Genomic DNA, 18,324 nt, shown 5'->3' with positions numbered 1-18,324 from the left:
ACAATGTATTTAATAAGAATATTTCATTCATTCAGATCTAGGATGTCTTATTTTTGTGTTCCCTTTATTTTTTTGAGGAGTGTACTTTTAAAGATGATTCTCACCCTAATAACGTGGCTAGCAGCTATGATGTAAACTAGAGTTCCCCAATGTTTCCCCCTTTGCAGACTGACAGGGGGGGGGGTGAAGGACAGGGGATGGGGCCATATGGTAGACAAGCGTGCATGTGTGTGCAAATGGAGTGGGCACCATGTGCTCGCACAAGTGCCAATGCACACGTGTGCACATACCCTTGCCTGCCGCTTCTGTGGCCCAGTTTCAAATGACTCAAGGCTAGGTAGTGGGCCAGATTGGGGACCCCTGATGTAAACAACACCAAGGAGCAAACTACTTTATCAAAAAGTGCAGGAGAAATAAAGCCAGAATCTTAAGATTATGAACTGTCTGTATATCACTGAATTCAGCCTTTTTTAAAATGTGAAGATAATTGCTTCTTCTCTGATTCTGGAGATCTTTTCAATGATAGCTCTGACCATGTATATCCATCCTGTCTACCTGCCCCACCTGCCTGCCCACCTGCCTGCTTACTTCCCCTTCTTCTTTCCTCCACCTTGCTAAGCATATTTTCCCTAGTCCACCTTATACTTGCTTTATAATCCTAAAGCACACGAGTTTCTTCTTGTTCAACATCACCTTAAATTAGTCAGCCTTGTTTTTTGCAGTTCATGACACTCTAAGTGACTGTCCATTTATTGAAGGACATTGATCTTCTTTCTTTCACTTGAGCTGTATTTCTTCAAATTCAGTTCTCACATTAGTTGTCAGTTCATTGTAAAAAAAAAATATTGAAAAGAATATTCTGGTGTCCTGGCATACCATTAGCTCATTCCTCATTTTGGCATAACTGATACAATCTAAGGCCTTGCTGTAGTCAATAAAGCAAAGTTAAACCATCTTATCATAAGACCAACTTGTGTATGTATTTCAAAAAGCTATACTTCAATAATGTGATTTTAAAAAATGTCCATCAGCACAATATTTGTTTTTGTTCCACAGCTCATTAATAAACACATAAAAGCATGAAAAGACACAAACAAATCAATATTTCTTTAACCTACTCTCTTATGGTATCTATTTCTATCGTGATTTCTTTTGGCAATAATATACTTAATCAATCTGAAGCTTCCAAACACTGAAGCTGATTAATCTTCCTTTAAGTGACACCTTTAAAAGCATGAAAAAAATCAGCAGATGGACAAACCTCACCTTCATTTTCAACAAACTATTGTTGAAATTGCTATCCATGTTATATACTATAATATTATCATATTCTCCAGGAACTAAAAAGATCCCAAAGGATAAATCAATATCTAATCCAATACAAATAATATTAATAATGTAATATCAATAGTTTAGAACATTTTTAGAACATCCACGTTTTAATTCAGGAAAGGGTTCTAATTTATATAATGGAATGGGCCAGTTTGAGAGGCAGGTCAGCCTAGGAGATATGTGGGGGATGGGGGTGGTGTCAGGGATGCTGATGAGAGCTCTAGTATGTCTCTTCTTCAGAAGGCCCAAGCAAGTACTGTAGTGTCCAGCCTCCAACCTCCACTTTTGTAGACGTTTATTGAAAAGGTGGTGGAGCTTCAACTACACAAAACCATTATCTGGACCCTTTTCCATCAGAGTTTAGATTGAGCCAGGGGGTGGAACTGATCACACTTGTCAATGAATATTGATGAGACTTAAACAGGGTAATGCAATGTTCCTCATCCTTCTGGTTCCCTCAGTGCCCTTTATTATTGATATCCTTCTAAACCATCTATAGGGGTTAAAGTTGTAGGCACCATTCTGCAGAATGTTGTTCTGTTCTTTTATGAGAGTGTAGTTCTATTTGATGCAAGAGGGAGATGAATAGTCAAGCTCTCTGGCACTGTAGAATGAAATGCCCTGAACCTTTAACTCCTTTCTTCATTTTATTTAATACCTACATGAAAATTATGGGAGAGTATATTATTTGAAAGTTTGATGTATACAATTTATTATCTTCCATAATCATATGATATCTAACACTACTATAACTCTACCTCGACTGAATAGCAAATAGTAAAAGCCTTGACCCGGTGTATGGAGGTTGTAAGGGAATGGATTGGAAGAACAAGTTAACATTTAACCTACATAAGGCAGGGTAGCTATTAATAAAGAAACCAAGATGCTGCAGTTCCAACCTTAACTCTTAATGGAGTTAAGCTTCTCAAAAAGGATCTGATACATAATCTGAGGATTCTTCTGGACTCGCAGCTCCTGCTATATCAGCAGATAGAAACTATGAACAGGAGACTCATTGACGCACTTTGGCTGGTGCACCAGTTGTGTGCGTCCCTAAAACAGGAGGCACTGACAATAGTCATTCATTTCCTCACCATCTCCTGACCAGACTATTTATAAGTCAATCTACATAAGTCTCCCTTGAAGAGCACCTAGAAGCCACTGTTAGCACAGAATGCACGTTAATGCCTCCTTACAATACCTATACTGAGAGAGCTACTGTGGCTGCCAGTTTGATATTAGGTGCATTTCCAGGTGGGGTCATAATTTTAAAAAACTGTGCATGAGTTGGGTATTCATAAGATCATTTGCTCTAAATAGAATCTGCCTGCCCAAGATCTGAAAATAGATAGTACATATTGAGAACCCCCCGAGGTGTATGGGAAGGGGCCTTGGAGGTGAGCATTCTCTGTCAAAACTGTTTTCCTGTGGCATCAACTATCCCCTTTGCAGACATCCTTCCTACGAACATCTGGAAAGTTGCAGAAGACCGGGTTGTTTAAGCAGGCAATGCGGTGACTGTTGAATCAACAAAGTCTCACCTAGGATATATATGTATAAGTACTTCTTATTATGGTTTTCTTTTTATATAGTTATGGTTATATTATGATATTCATAGTTAATTTTTTAAAATATTTTTCCCAGTTGTTGGATAATACTATTCTCTTACTTGAAGGGTAATACAGGAAGCATCTATAAAATAAGAATAAAATGGGCATTTAAATGTTTTTACTAAAACTATTAAGTATCTGAAAATTATGGCAAATGTAACTTTTGTATTGTGTTCTTAAAAACAATAAGGTGGCTAATATCTAATTAATGGATAAGCATTTAATTAGCATTCATTGTGCTCCTGAATTAACAATTTAGAAATGTCTTAATCCAACAACACTGCTGTCTGAATCCACAATCCTCTCTTCCATCCCTAATCTCAGAATTTGAATAGCTGCCTGGCAGTAAATGCCATCCCACAAACTGAACAGAAACACTCTCTTCCAAACAAAGCCCTTTGTGTTCATAGTTAATGATATTCAGTCGGCAGCATCTTCTCAACATATGAAAACCTAATTTCACTAAAAACAATGCTGTCACTCTCTGAAACCAGGACAAATGTTTTAAAGTTCATTTTTGCTAAAGTAAATACTTGAAATGTTTTGGAGTATAATTCTTACTACATTCCAGACAGATAGACCTAATCAGAGATTATAGGATTTATAATGTAGAATGTATGGAACACCCTTCATTGCTTATTCTTGTAGACTCATCTTACTTTTCTCCTCTGGTAAATCTGCAAGGACAACAGAGTTTTTAATTCCACTTTTAAACTAACAAACTTCTCCCATTAGATCTAAGCCCAGTAACATGTATTTACTTTAAACTATTATTTATTAAAGTAAGCCAGATAAAATGATGGTTTGTAATTCTGTCTTGTTCATTAGTCATAGCTTAAATCAGGAGTGGTCAACTTGTTACTTCCAAGGGCTATCCAGCATCATGTCACTTAAATTTGGAGAGAAAAAGTACTGTCAGCAGCATTTTTGTTCTTTTTAAAAAAATATTATTTCAACTTTAAAATAAGTATAATCAGCTCCTAGGACATCTCCGCACCTTGTCAACCCTGTAAGATCTCAGGTCAATATTTTTTCTACATATATTTTTGTTCACTGAGAATGATTTTTAAATTGCTTAGCAAATTTTTTTAAAAAAATCAGCCTCAGAATTAGAACCATGAACTGCTGAAGAGCAAACATCCCAGTCAGGAAGAGGGTTGAAGAAGGGAATTAGCCTGGACTCAACTCCATAAATTCAAGAGGACAAGGTATGACCACTCCCAAATGCCTGAGCTTTATTAGTTTTTCCCAAGTGAAAGCTGCTCATTTGGGGAGAGTCTCATTTTATGGGCAGAGAACAATAAAGCAGCTAGTTGAACTTCCCATGTACGGGACTGGTTGTTCATGCCTGAATGAACAAAGTTGGCCAACTTTATAGAAATCAGGCTATGAAACAGAATTTTATTCCAGAGCTCACAACTTGTCCTCACTTCCAAATCTAAATCCATCTGGTTATTTTTCCTAGTCACCATTTATAATGACAAAGGTTTTAACTTTATAATTCCAGAATTGTTTTCACCTCATTAGCAAAACGTATGTAATATCTTCTCTTTCTTTACTGCATGTGGAAACAAATTCAGGAAAGCTTATATTTAATTTCTATCATGTTGTTAAGTTCATAATAAGTTATTCTTTGAGGGAGATGGATTCAGAAATGTAAAAAATAAATGAATAATATCAAGCTCTTTAAATTTCAAAACAAAAAGATGACTAGCAGGTCCTATGTGAGATTTAAAGTCCTAAATTTGTTTTTTATTAATTACAACAAAATTCTGAGCAAATATGAATAAATGAAAAAAGAAACATCATTGAAAAGAAACAATGTACAGTATGCCCCATAAATACACTGCACATACCTCTGGCAGAATGAACTGTTCTACAGGTTTGTACCAAAGTCTGCTCACTTGCACTCCACAACTAGGTGGACTAAAACGAGCGCTGAAGAGTGCCTCCTATGGAAATAATAAGTAACCCATGTTACTCATGAGGTTCGTGCTGATGCTTGCGTGAATGGGCCGCAAGTGCCCGCAACAAGGCTCGTGCGAGTGGAGTCATGTGCGCGGGCAGCCCCTCACATAGCCCAGTGGTGATTAGCCTGTGGCTGGATATTAGACCCCAGGCCACAGGTTGGGAACCCTTGCTCTCTAGAAGGTGATATGCAATGCACTTCTCTTCAAAGGGCTAGGCATTCACTCCAAGACAGCAAACATGTTAATCTATGGACATCTAGGGATAGTGAATTAGCATTTCATAACCATAGAGAAAAAGTACCAGTGATGAAACCAATTTTCATGTCATACATATCCCTTGGCTGTATTACACAGTAAACATTATTTAGCATTCAAATATAATACTTGTCCCTGTATTAAATCAAAGTTGTATTGTATTTGAATGCTAAATAATGTTTAGTGTATAACACAGCCAAGGGATATGTGTGAAATATTTAAAATCTTATCACACAATCAGCCAGATTTCTTTTTACTCATGAACATCTAAGTATAAACCTATATGTAATACCCTCTCAAGCTGCTAATTACAACACTCGTCTATTTTGAAAGTAATTCTGAAATTAAATTCTATGAGAACCTTCCTTGTCCCCTCAAATAATTGCCTTAAAATGTATTACGGTAGCAGAATGCTGACAACAAGGTTGAACTTTGATTCACAATGGATTTCTGAAAAGCCATGTAGCAGAATTCATCTGCTATAGCAATGCATTGATTGAACCAGAGCTGAGAAAAAGGTAAAGAATTTCTGTCTTTAATAACTGTTGCAAGGCAAGAGAGTATTTAGTATTCATATTGTGGCTGCAATGCTTTACATATCTACTTAGTGGTAAGCCCCACTGAGCTTTGTTGGATTTACTTCTGAAGAGGCTACAACATTGCTGCTGTATTTAGATTCCGTTTTACAATGTGCAAACTTTTGAGATGCAGTTTACAAATATCCAATAAACAAAGCCATCCATTCAAAAGGACACTCAGAAAATAATAACTCAGTGCAGATGTAAAACAAAGTGACTGAAACCCACACAGTCTCCAGATTCCCCCTCCCATTGTTTTGGTTAGAAATTCTTGACAAGCTGTGGCTCAAGAGCTGGAAACTAAATTTTATTGTTTGCCTTTTAAGTTTAAATATTTTTGGTTTTTTTCAGGTCTGTGTTCTTCCCTTAAAGTACCATGAGTACTCCAGTACAGAATGAAGACTTCAAAAAATTAGGACATAACAATTGTTCCTAGCATATTGCTATATTCAGACTTCTAAATTGCAATAGCTATTTAGACTTACATACACTTAGCACTTAGACTTATATACTGCTTCACAGCACTTTACACAGCCCTCTCTAAGTGATTTACAGAGTCAGAAAATTGCCCCCAACAATCTGGGTCCTCAAATGTTCACATAATATATATAGCACACATAGAGGATTACTTGTCCTTCACTTACCCACCCACCTACCCCATTATTCCCACTTATTCTGTTCTAGTAGCTACTTCTGATTGCCCCAATTAAAACAATGATTAAGAAACACACTAGTCAAATGAATTGCAGATAACAGCACCACAAGTCATTTTGCCTGTTCATTCTTCATGAGTATCTACTATCTCTTTAATAATGCCTGCTTAGTTCCACACCTAAAGAGACTATGGATTTGGTCTGTTCCATTAAGACAATTACAGGAACATGGCATACCTCTTGTTCTGCTTGGTATAGTTTTACTGTAATGTTTCTCTGGAATCCAACACCCTTAGAGTCGTAGAATACCCCAAGACTGGTGATGACAATCGGATAAAGGACTTTGAAATGCACACTGACAACTCTGTCTTCTGAGAACACCGAAGTATCATCTTCTTGCAAAGTGAAGGCTTCAATTTCTTGATTCAAAACTAATGAAAAAAATTAAGAAAGAGGGCAAACCAAGCTCATCTAAAATAAGAAGAAAGCAGTCAAGACTCAGTAACTCTTTCAGATAGTCCTATTTTACCATAAAAGGAAAGCTTCTATATTTCTATCCCATCCAGAGCAGGCACAGTGCATAAATAGCACTTACACTTTAATCCTTAACATATTAGCTTAGAACTATATTGCATATACTTCAAACATTATTGAAATTAACATGGATAGGTGAGATTATAGCTTATTTCCTGGCTCACTACAATGAAAAAGTTGTTAACTATCACCACCACTTGAAAATATCAGAGCTCCTATTTAAATGTATAACTTCTGTGGATAGGAAATTGTAGCAGCTACAATATTTTGTATGACTAATTATAGGAATGTCATACAGTATATCTTTTTCTCCCAAAATCTTAAATTCTTACCTGGATTAGAGATATTTAGAAGTTTGCATGAATAAGGATCTTCTCTATCTTCTAGTGGCACATCACATCCATGTGTGCCAATTATAAACTTCACAAGGACACTAAAACAAGATTAACAACATTTATTTATTCTTCTATTAGCCCAGTTGTGCTACCTTTTTTTTTCAAACAGTAATACATAAATATGTATGCATGCATGTATATATGTATGTATGTATGCATGTATGTAAAATTCTAGTTATAGAGGCTAATTCTGAGAATTTCATCGAAACTTTTAAGAAAAACAAGATTTTTCTTGATAAGAACATACAGGAAAGGCCATGTAAGCGTTCTGCTTAATATAAGTTTTGGGCTCTTATTCAAATGATGCTAAGAATTTATTGAAATAATTCATTTAAACCAATGAGAACCTATAAATGTTATGTTTGCATCTTCTTGAATGAAGGCAATAAGAATGATGAATTACCGATGGCTTAATGTTGGATGCTGCTTCAAATGCCTAAACCAAGTATTCCTTATAGCATTCCGCAATCCATCATTGTGTCGTGCAGAGAGTATCCCTACAATAACATCATAATGTTTTGGTTTCCAGTGAGGAAAGAAAGCCAGTAGACCTAAGAAGTATAAATTAAAAATATTTTAGCAGAGAAATAAGCAAACAAGCATGCAGATCAATGTTATAAAAAAAGGAATTTTTCAATTATTTGTAAACATTTTAGTCAAACCCATATAAAATGAGAAGAAAGATTTTAGAATAAAACATTTACTTAAAATTTAGAAAAAAGATACTGAAAATAGTTTCACATATCCTGATAGATGAAAAATTAACACAAAGAATTGAATACGAATATATGAGGATACAGAATATGAATGTGTGTGTGTGTTTCCTATATTACAAAATACTATATTCTCTTCCTTAAAATATTAATATTTATTTGCTGTATTTAACACAAACAGATCAAAGAATTAGATGGTAAAATAGATAGTTTAGATATAATGAAATGATTCTAAAAATGAGAAGCTAAGCTGTTAATACCGTTAATACAGCTGTTAATCAAGGAGCAGAATATAAGCAATATCCATACATCATAAATATTTCAGGAAGATAGGAAACAAAGGTTCCAGATATTACTGAATTACATTTCCCTGTACAGTACAGTAGTTTTATCTGGCAACACCAATGGTGAGGAATGCTAGGAAATGTACTTCAGATGCATCTGGTAAGCCACAGGTTCCCATCTGCAGATACATACTATATTCAGATATGCATATCTATACCCAACTATCACTAAATACAGTGATTTAGTTTTAACTATTATGGCTTCATAAATCCAATAAACAAGATAAATAATTTACATTCCATCATGGATGGTAGCATGTATTCATGGTTTATTTTTTAATAAATTATTGTATAATGGATATATTCATATTTATATTTAGCCCTGGCAAAAGATCAGTTTCATCTCATTCTGCTTAATTTGAGAATAAAAAGAATTAAGTGTCAAATCAACTAAATGCCAACTCTGTTTAGAAAAATGACTGCACATAATGTACAAGATATAATTTCAGTGTTTTAATTTTAGTGTGAACTAAAAAAAAAATCAACAAATCGTGTGATCCAGATCTAATATGGATGTTTCCAGATCTTGATGGTCTTCCAACTATATACGTTTTTTAATATAGTACATTTATTAAGATTATGAATGCTGCCCTCTTTTTAATTCAGAAAAATTGGTGGAAAACACAATTGGATTTCTTCAACTAATATTTTATAATTCAAACAAAAAGAAATTATTTGCTGATTAGCTGAAAACCAATATGAATAAGAAGATATGTAGTCTGAATTAGTGTTATACACATTTAAGTGTTTTCCTTGGGAGCAGCCATATTAAACTCCCCACACTTTACAATTCTTCTATGTTCATCAGTGAGAATTCCATCATCCCCCACCAAGACAGATCAATTATTTTTTTGTCATAATACATTTCCATGGGTATATTGCATAAAAAGAAAGAAAGCATGACAAAATCAATATGAAGAATATAAAATAGCATTTTCTTGGGTTTAATTACCTAAGGCAAAGGATTATGTTTTTCTGTAAATCAGTTATTTAAATCAACAATGTGTGAAGTAACAGAAATATCTCCATTTTGCATTCAAAACCAAAGACAAGCCTTTCTAAATAGAACATTTCATAGGCAAAATGAAAAGAGCTAAAAAGATCACTCATTCTCTTATAGTCACCCATTTAACTTTAGCCAACAGAGGTATCTAAAGAAGAAATCCCAAAAATGGCCCAAAGATATAAGTATACATGGGAAAATAATTCCTCCAGATACTGTACACACTGTCCTCTTAATTATTTGGGGTTTTAATAGCAATAGTCATGTTTTGGAATGCACTCAGAAAGAGAATGGAAAGTAGTGTAGCATATGAAGAGAAAAACTTGGCAGTCGAATTTCTCACTAAATGCGTATCTAACTTTCTGAACTGAACTTTGGTCTTTGTCCAGTCCATTACTCAGCTGGACACTGATTCAGGACATTCATTGTCTCCATTTGAATGAAGTGAAATTACAAAAATAACTGAACTTCAGCTATATGCTGAGGATCTCTCGGCCTACATCCTCAGATACTATAATCTCTGTAGCGGTGACATGTAGGAGTAATGAAACATGTGAGATAAAACAGAGACCTACAAAACCTTCAAATATTACCCTCTAATAATAATCCTTCAGCATTATTATATCAAATTAGACACCTGAACAGAAGCAAAATCACCAAAAATTATATCTGTAACTTAGATGCCTATTTCAGAAATAGATTGTGATTGATGATAAGAAAGCTACTGAGAGATTCAGGGGCAGCTAAGAATTCTGTCTCTTTATTGGTAAATGCCATCCCTGGGGAAATCATGGCTGTTTCTGTCTCAAAACTGCACTTAAATCTGGGTTGAAATGGATCCTGAGAATCAACGTCATCCAAAAATGCCTGGAGTTGAATGTTAATTACTTGAGCATCTTGCTTATGCACCTGCTGTTGGAAGAAAGGAGACAGATATTGTTGCTGTAGCTGTGAGAACATTAAATGGAAAATCTCTAAATCCCTGAGAAACACCTTACCAAAAAAAGGGCTGTTTTCTTCTCCCTATTCCTAATCTAGACTTGGGGAGGAAATCAGAGATTTTCATGATTCTATTGTATGTGTGGTCAAGAGAAAGGAACAGGCCAAAATCCAGAGTTGATAATATATAACTATTTTTGTATAAGAATTTGTCTTGGGTTCTTTTTTTTAGAAATTAATCTAAATAATGAACTGGAACTGGATTCACATATCACACAATATAGTTTATTCACTATGATTTAAAACACAGATCAGATGAGTTTGCACAGCTGCTAAGATACAAACCATGTTCACACAACTTCCTAAATCAAAACTGATTGAAACATATTATTGGCACATAATAAGCAAGTCCAGCTGCAAGTGGTATACCTGTGTTTTAGCACTGAAAAATCAGGGCTCATTTTTTATGAACAATATATAGAATAGAATAGAATAGAATAGAATAGAATAGAACAGAATAGAAATCTTTATTGGCCAAGTGTGATTGGACACACAAGGAATTTGTCTTGGTGCATGTGCTCTCAGTGTACATAAAAGATACATTCGTCAAAAGTCAAGAATTATACAGGTTTCAAAAATAAGGTCAGAGACCAATAGGCATTTCTGCACTTCTAAGAGAAGAAGAAAATAATTACGCAGCAGAGGGTGCAATGTAATAGTTAAGTTTACTGCAACTATATATGTTTAAATCTTATACAAAATACTTTTCAAGTATTACATGGCCGCACAGCACAAAAGATACAGTATGTTACACACATGCAGAGCAAGAAATCATAACACATTTTACACAACTACATATGGCCTAGCTCTCCTTCCAGAGTAATGGTAGAAAGCAGAAAGCTAATAAAAAATACAGACCTCCACGAACATGTTGAAGTTTTCTGTTACAGATTATTAAATAGAAGCATGAGGGAATTGAAATCAAATTCCCCAAACCACTTATGAAGCAGATTTAATGAATAATTAAATTCTAGCTACCTTTTCAGACCAAATATTGCTTGACTACAACTCAAGATCTTAAAAAGAAAAACTGCTTGGCCAAAATAACAGGAAGGTGATATAAACAGATGGTATTTACCCAACAGGAAAATGAAGTTTTTTCCCATATATTACCTGTGAATTGGGGGATAATATTAGAACTGACAAAAATAAAACTTCTATTTTCTATTTTCCCCTCTTCTTTTATGAAGATGATGATCTTTGTTATTGTTCTTTTTCTTTGGCTGTTTCTCCCAAAGAAGACAGTACTTTGAGAAATTTGTGGGTGCAAAAGAGAATGGTTGGTACATTCAGCCTTTTATTTTATAGCTAAAGTTATTAATTTGAAAAATGTATTTTTTTTTTGTTCTGGCCTTGCCGCCCCCCCACTTTTTTTTTTTTTTTTGGAGTGAAGCTTCTCACTAACACACCCAAGATTTTCAAACTTCAAAATGATTTGAAAGGAAGGTTAAGGGACTGCAAACACAGCCACTTTTTAAAACAGTATCTTTTTTTCAGGCTTACATGACATCCTAACAATTGAAGTTATTGAGGAACACTGCTTCATAGATATTATGTTTTTAAGTTTTAAATTATCTTTGATTTCAAAGACAAGGTCATTGATATATCACTGAAAAAATGGCAAAAAAATAAATTCAGGCAAAAAAGAATGCCCTAACCTTCTCAAAACCTGACTAATTATAACTGCTAGGATTGACAGAAGTCACCGACCACAACACTTAATTTCTTCCTCTATAAATGAAAATAAGACTCTTAGCGTGACATTTACTAGCTCTCCTTTACCCCCAGATAGAATCTCCACTGAAACAAGCATAGAACCTACTTCAACAAATGCATGAAATGTTAATCAGAGAAGCATACATGCATATATATGGTGATGGTCATTACAATCAATGATGGTCTTTGATTAAACATCAATACATTAGTTGCATAATAAATCTTCTATTGCTATTTCATTTTCCTACAGTTAATATGTCTCAAAAATGGCAGCATACTGCCAACCCAAAGCCTGACCTCTTGGGAACACCAGAACTATAGGTCTGGGAAATGGAAATAACATCCCAGAAAGCAATAAACATCTCCTTCCCTACTGCTGTCAAAAAACCCTGCATGAACATGAAACCACCAGAAGCTAAAGTATGACTTGAAGGAAAGTCTCTATGGAAAGCAATCTAATTTCTTTTCTTCTGTTTCTCAACTCCTGCTCCATATTCACAACAGGAACAAGCAAAAATTATTCATATCTACTGGCAGCTGTATCTAATTTGCAGTAGATTAGCAAGGATTTTTGACCTTAACTGTTTGAAGAATTGCAGTTAGGCAAACATATGCCTCCAGCTGGTGGAACTAGTCAAAAAAAGCAACACCACAATTCAAATATACAATCAAGCCCACTCCATTCTTCAGCATTTGCCATTTCCTTCTTACTTCTATCAAGCCTGTCTCCAAACGTTTCGGGGACTGTATATCCCAATCCTGCACCTTTTCTCCTACCTGGTATCTCCCCTGAGCCAAGCCTTCTGCCCTCCAAGCTCTTTCCTCCATGAAAGACACCAACATACCCAAAGGTGCTTTTTCCGGGGGGGCAACTGGACTTTCTGGTTTTTCTTCTTTGAAGACGTTTCGCTTCTCATCCAAGAAGCTCCAAGGATGGTTTTTTGACGGAGGGAAGAAGCTTCTTGGATGAGAAGCGAAACGTCTTCAAAGAAAACCCAGAAAGCCTCTTGAAAAAAAGCATCTTTGGGACAACCACGACCTGGATGACTTGAGAATCTCCAACGGCGCCAAGATACATACCCGCGCTTATTTCTCGCCGATTCCTCCAAGCAGCCTTGTTCGCTTAGAGGGGCTGCTGACCATTCCCTTCTTCTCGACCGAGATGAGGAGAGCTCAGTTACCCCGCCACCTCTTCTCGGTTTGCCCTCCAGAGCCCGGGCGACCCTGGCCCCACCGCTTGGCTGCAAGGAGGAGGCAACAGCGCTGCCCTCCTCTACCTCCTGCCCAGCTCTCCGAAACCGTGAGCCGGACGGACGGCAGAGCGGCGCCGTGCAAAGGAGGCCCTCCCGCAAGGTGCCTCTGCCCCCTCGCCAGCCCTGCGGGAGGGCGGCAAGCGTGCAGGCTGGGTGCGACCGGCCCCTCCTCCGCCACCGACCTACCTGCCGGGTCTTGCTTCCCGGGGCCGCTGGCCGGGCAGCTGAGGAGGAGAAGCCAGAGGTGCAGCACGACCCCGACCGCACACGGGCAGAGAAGCACCAACCAATTTCGCATTGGCCGCCGGCCGCTACCCAGCCGTCGCGGCCTCTCTCGGAGCAGAGACGGGACGGACCCGCAGAGACAGGCAAGGTCTCCTTCGTCCTCCTTCGCTCCGGCACCAGAGACCCTCGCCGGCCCCTCCCGCGGCCGGCCCAAAGCCAGAGTCCCGCCCGGACCAGGAAAGCGTGTGCGCAGAGCCGGGCCTCCCGCACTACAATCCCCACAATGCCTCGCCGCCGAGCGGAAGCGGCTTGACCTTGGTGCGATCCGACAGCGCCCCCCACCTCTCGGGGACGCATCATCTCGAGGTGAACAAAGAAAATCGGCCTTAATCTAGGTGATATTTTGTTTTTTAAACTCCTGGTGACTCCGTGGAAAGGAGAGAAGAAAGAGGAGGTAGGGAAAGGCCCGCCGGTGTTTATAACTGCAGGTTATTTTTTATACCTCTTTGTTTTTGCCTTCTTAAATAATAAGAGAAAGAATGAGAGTGAAGGTAAAAATGGGCACGTAATAGGAAAACTTTTATTTAGCACATCTGGCCTTTCCATTTTTATACACACACACACACACATTTCAATTGTTGGAATGTGTGGAGCAAATCTTTTTAAAACAAAATTTTGTAAATGAGTTGCATTTGATAAACGAGGTAGGATTCGCCCAATCCCTTGGGAAATGTGAAGTTTGTAAGGGAAACTTGTCACTTTTTTTTCTTTAAACAGGAAGAAGTCAAGAACTTATTCTCAAATCCCACTAATCATACCTGAAGATGGCCTGCTTACCATTTTAAAAGAAATATCCTCAGAGTATCACTTTCATCTCATAACCTGCCCACTAAAAATGAAACCACTGCCTGTACTAGTTGTGTTAAATTAGCATCTTTCTTCCTTCTGGTAGGAGCCAAGGCGTAAGAGCAATCTGTTGTCATTGAGGATGTGGATGATGACAAAATCAGGGATGGGATCTGCCCAGATCCTCTTGGTCACTTGAGGCTTCTCCCTCCAGTTCATGGCTTGGCTCTCCATGGCCGTTTTGGCTTGGATTGTTGGGAAGCTTCTGCAAGGGCTTTAGGTAATGCCTGGTCAAGGATTACAGGTTCCTTATGTACATAAACATAGCATTTCTTTGACAGAATGCAAGACCCCGCTTTTTTTAAAAAAAAAATGTGCTCAGAAGTTGTTTGATAGACTGCCAGGTAAAGGTAAAGGTTCCTCTTGCACATACCTGCTAGTCTGTCTATTCAGGCTCTAGGGGGCAGTGTTCATCTCCATTACAAAGCCAAAGAGCCAGCACTGTCCAAAGGGTACACGGAATGCTGTTACCTTCCCACCAAAGTGGTCCTTATTTTTCTACTTGCATTTTTACATGCTTTCGAACTGCTAGGTTGGCAGAAGCTGGGACAGGTAACGGTAGCTTACTCCATTATGCAGTTCGAACCCCCAAACTGCCAACCTTTCTGATCAACAAGCTCAGCATCTTAGCTACTGAGCCACTGCTTCCCTAGAATGCTAGACTTGACTTTAAAAACAAAACAAGGTCAGTTTAAAGTAGGAAAAATCAAGTTCTGGATGCTGTTAGTTTTGGCCCAAGTTCTAAGTTCTTTGCTGCTGCAATGAACAAGAAATATTTTCATTACTTTTGTGAGAAGCAGTGGCATCATCTTGTGTACTACATGAGCTACTTCTGAGGACTACTAGCCATTGCATTTCAATGCCAGCACTGCCATTGAAGTGGGAGGGAGAGTTCCCATAGTGCTCCTTGCAACCAGGGGTGGGATTCTACCTGTTCGCTAGAACCGGTTGTTAACATTCTAAGCAGTTCAGAAACCAGTTGTTAGAAGAAATTACTGGCCTAATCCCGTAAGGAAGGCAGGAAGGAAACATTCTGGTGTTGCTTACAGAAACTGCCTCTCGGTTAACCCTTATTAGATTCTTGGCAGGACTGGACTTCCTATCTCAGAAACTTCTCTGGAGTTTTTTTTCCTCCTTTGCTGGTACTTTGTTTATGTGGAGTGACCATTCAAAGTTACAATGGCACTGAAAAAAGTGACTTATGACCATTTTTCACACTTAGGACTGTTGCAGCATCCTCACAATCATGAGAGGCCAGGCAAGGAGATGCATGCCTCGATGTGAGTGATGTTGAGTTGGCCACGCCCAGCCAATAACATGACCACCAAGCCATGTCCACCCAGTCATATGTCTACAAAGCCACACCCACCACCTAAGCCACACCCACAGAACCGGTTAAAAATTTTGAATCCCACCCCTGCTTGCAACCCTCAGGCTGTTTCGTATCAACTTGAAATATGTAAAAGCTGGGATGTAGTTAATGACAATTCTGCATTCTCTTTTATCCCAAAGGGGGACACAAAGTGAAATGGGAGAGAAATCACCTGTATTCCTCTCAAACTTTGTATCACAAGTGACCTGTCACTAAAACTATTTCTGAACATAGGTCTAGTTCTCTTCTGAGAGATTGCTAAATTGATGTCATAAATAGCTGATGTGTTTGCAGAATAGGGGAGGGCCATGGGACCCAATGACTCAACAATCATTTCAACACAGGTTTAGTAGTCTTCCAAGGGAACATTAATCCCATGTCCAGATATAGCTTTTAGGTTGCCGATGTAAAGAATTTCTTTGTGCACAATTTGACACCTTGAAAGATTGTGGCTCAATAAGAAAATGCATCTGCTCAATGCGAAAGAAAGTAATGCAGATGGGCTGATAAGAAATCTTAGAGGAAGAATTGAAATTCTCTTCTTATTTGCCAAATACTTATGAGGAGGTATATGAGGATTTTTGTGCTGTAAAACTGTGGCTTCTGAAAGCTACAAAAGATATGAGTAATGATGGTATATCATCAGAGTTATTGTGTTTTTTTAGCTGATTGGAAATCTGGAAGTTCTTAAGTCCTTAAGTTTGTTGGTTCAAGAAGTGGGAAATTTTTGAAAAATAGCAATGAGCTATTAGCTGGAAGTTGCCAACCCATTTAGAACTTGTTAATATATTTTTTGCAGGTAATTGGCCTTTATTTTATTGTGATGGATTTGCATTTTTCTTTTAGAATAATTTCTAAAAGATTCCATATATGATGTGATGAAGAAATATAAATAAATCAGTCTAAACATTTGAATTAGGGCTGGTACCAGTTGTTTTGATAGCCTAATATTGTTGTTGTCTATCTACCTCCACTACAGATGTTATTACCAAAGTCTGCAGAAAATAAACATCTTTTTCTTGATATCAAACTCATATCCATTGGATTTACATGAGGAATTCCTCTACAATTTATTATTATGGAACAAAACAAAAAAATCTATAGTCAGCTGAATTAGTCAGTAATGTTCCTCACTATATTCATACACCTCCACAATTAACACATCTGTTGTCCTCATGGGCATATCAATTTTCTTCAGTTGATATATATATAAAGAGTAAAATATAATATTATAACAAAAAACGTTCCACAAGGAGTTAAACATATACATGATTATACATTTAGTTGCTTTTTACTTACTCCTGAGATCCTAATGGAATTACCTAGTGAAATTTGGGGATTATATACATAATTATTTCTTTATCCAGCAGATGGCAGCAATAGTTCAGTTTACAAATCATCTGAGAAAGATCCTTATGTTTGGATAATATTCCTCACAAAATATTCCTCTACTGATAAATCACCAAATAAGTAAATACATTATTATACAGCAGAAAATTTAGCTTGCATTTTTATGCAGCTACTGAGGCTAGGCAATTATATTATCATCATCATCTATTCCTTTCACATGAAGCACATAAGGCATACAATTCTTCCAATTGTATACTTCAGCCAAAATAAATTAGCTTTTAAAATGATTCAATATATAACTAGACATACTTGATGTCCTGTCCCAAATTCTTGCTTTTTATCTGCAAATCAACTGTTATTTTAATACAGGAAACTATTTAAAGCTCAGCCCAGCTTCTCCAGATAGTACCAGGCCTTCTCTATCAGAAATCAAGACAGCAAAAGTAGATAGGAAAAAAATCTTAAAGGCTGTTTGCTAAGCTTTTTGAGACTCAAATTTCAGGTCTACAGAACTTCTGATGCCAATTTAGATATCCTCATGAGGGCTGGATTAAGAACACAGCTGAACTAGATTGAGGGGAAAATCAGTTGCCGAGGCAAACTGCTTAGAAGTACTGCTTTCTGCTCCTTTACAGCAATCAGAATAAAACTGGTTGGTTGAATGCAGGTACTTTTAAATGAATGAATCCCTAGTATTAGTTTGTTAAAAGTTACTATTAACCAATTTTGAAAAGAAAAACAATATATATTTAATAAGGTTTTCTATTATCAATTGATTTGACCTTTTGGCTTAAGGTTTCTAACAAACAATACCAATGCAGTTCCAAATATTACTTTAGCTCCATTTCAAACTGTACCTATGCACTTAATTATGCAATTGTGTAGCAGGGAGTAAAATACTGTCCTGTAATCAATCCAAGCTACATTCAAGTTGCTCTTCTCTTACAGTTTTCCAAAATCATCTTGTCAATTAGGAACTGATCTTATATCCTTCTGCTGTCTCCTTTCAGCTCGGATGGAGAGATCTTATTTTCAACTAGATGCTGTTGTATTGCATCAAATAGAATGCCAGTTAGTAATTTGAAAGTTCATGGTAAGCGGGTTATTATTGTTATT

At 37.1% G+C, this 18,324-nt stretch overlaps 1 protein-coding gene across 5 annotated transcripts in view; it reads right to left on the bottom strand.

The window, feature by feature from the left end:
- Positions 1-13,856, bottom strand: part of B3GALNT2 (beta-1,3-N-acetylgalactosaminyltransferase 2) — a 31,485-nt gene extending 17,629 nt beyond the window's left edge. For 2 of the 5 annotated variants that reach the window (XM_026705209.2, XM_087937284.1), the window contains exons 1-5: positions 13,542-13,855; positions 7,731-7,878; positions 7,265-7,365; positions 6,636-6,829; positions 4,799-4,894 (exon numbers count right to left, since the gene is read on the bottom strand). In XM_026705209.2, the coding sequence (XP_026560994.2) occupies positions 4,799-4,894; positions 6,636-6,829; positions 7,265-7,365; positions 7,731-7,878; positions 13,542-13,653 (651 nt within the window). In that variant the 5' untranslated portion in view covers positions 13,654-13,855. Of the gene's footprint in view, positions 1-4,798; positions 4,895-6,635; positions 6,830-7,264; positions 7,366-7,730; positions 7,879-13,541 lie in introns of all 5 variants that reach the window. The other 3 variants (XM_026705211.2, XM_087937278.1, XM_026705212.2) reach the window with 2 other exon arrangements.
- Between the last annotated feature and the right edge of the window lie 4,468 nt (positions 13,857-18,324).

Source organism: Pseudonaja textilis, chromosome 1, assembly GCF_049901715.1.
Source record: "Pseudonaja textilis isolate UNSWEBS1 chromosome 1, rPseTex1.2, whole genome shotgun sequence".
NCBI lineage: Eukaryota > Metazoa > Chordata > Lepidosauria > Squamata > Elapidae > Pseudonaja > Pseudonaja textilis.
The sequence above is the reverse complement of the archived record's forward strand: the minus strand, read 5'-3'. Positions and strand labels throughout refer to the sequence as shown.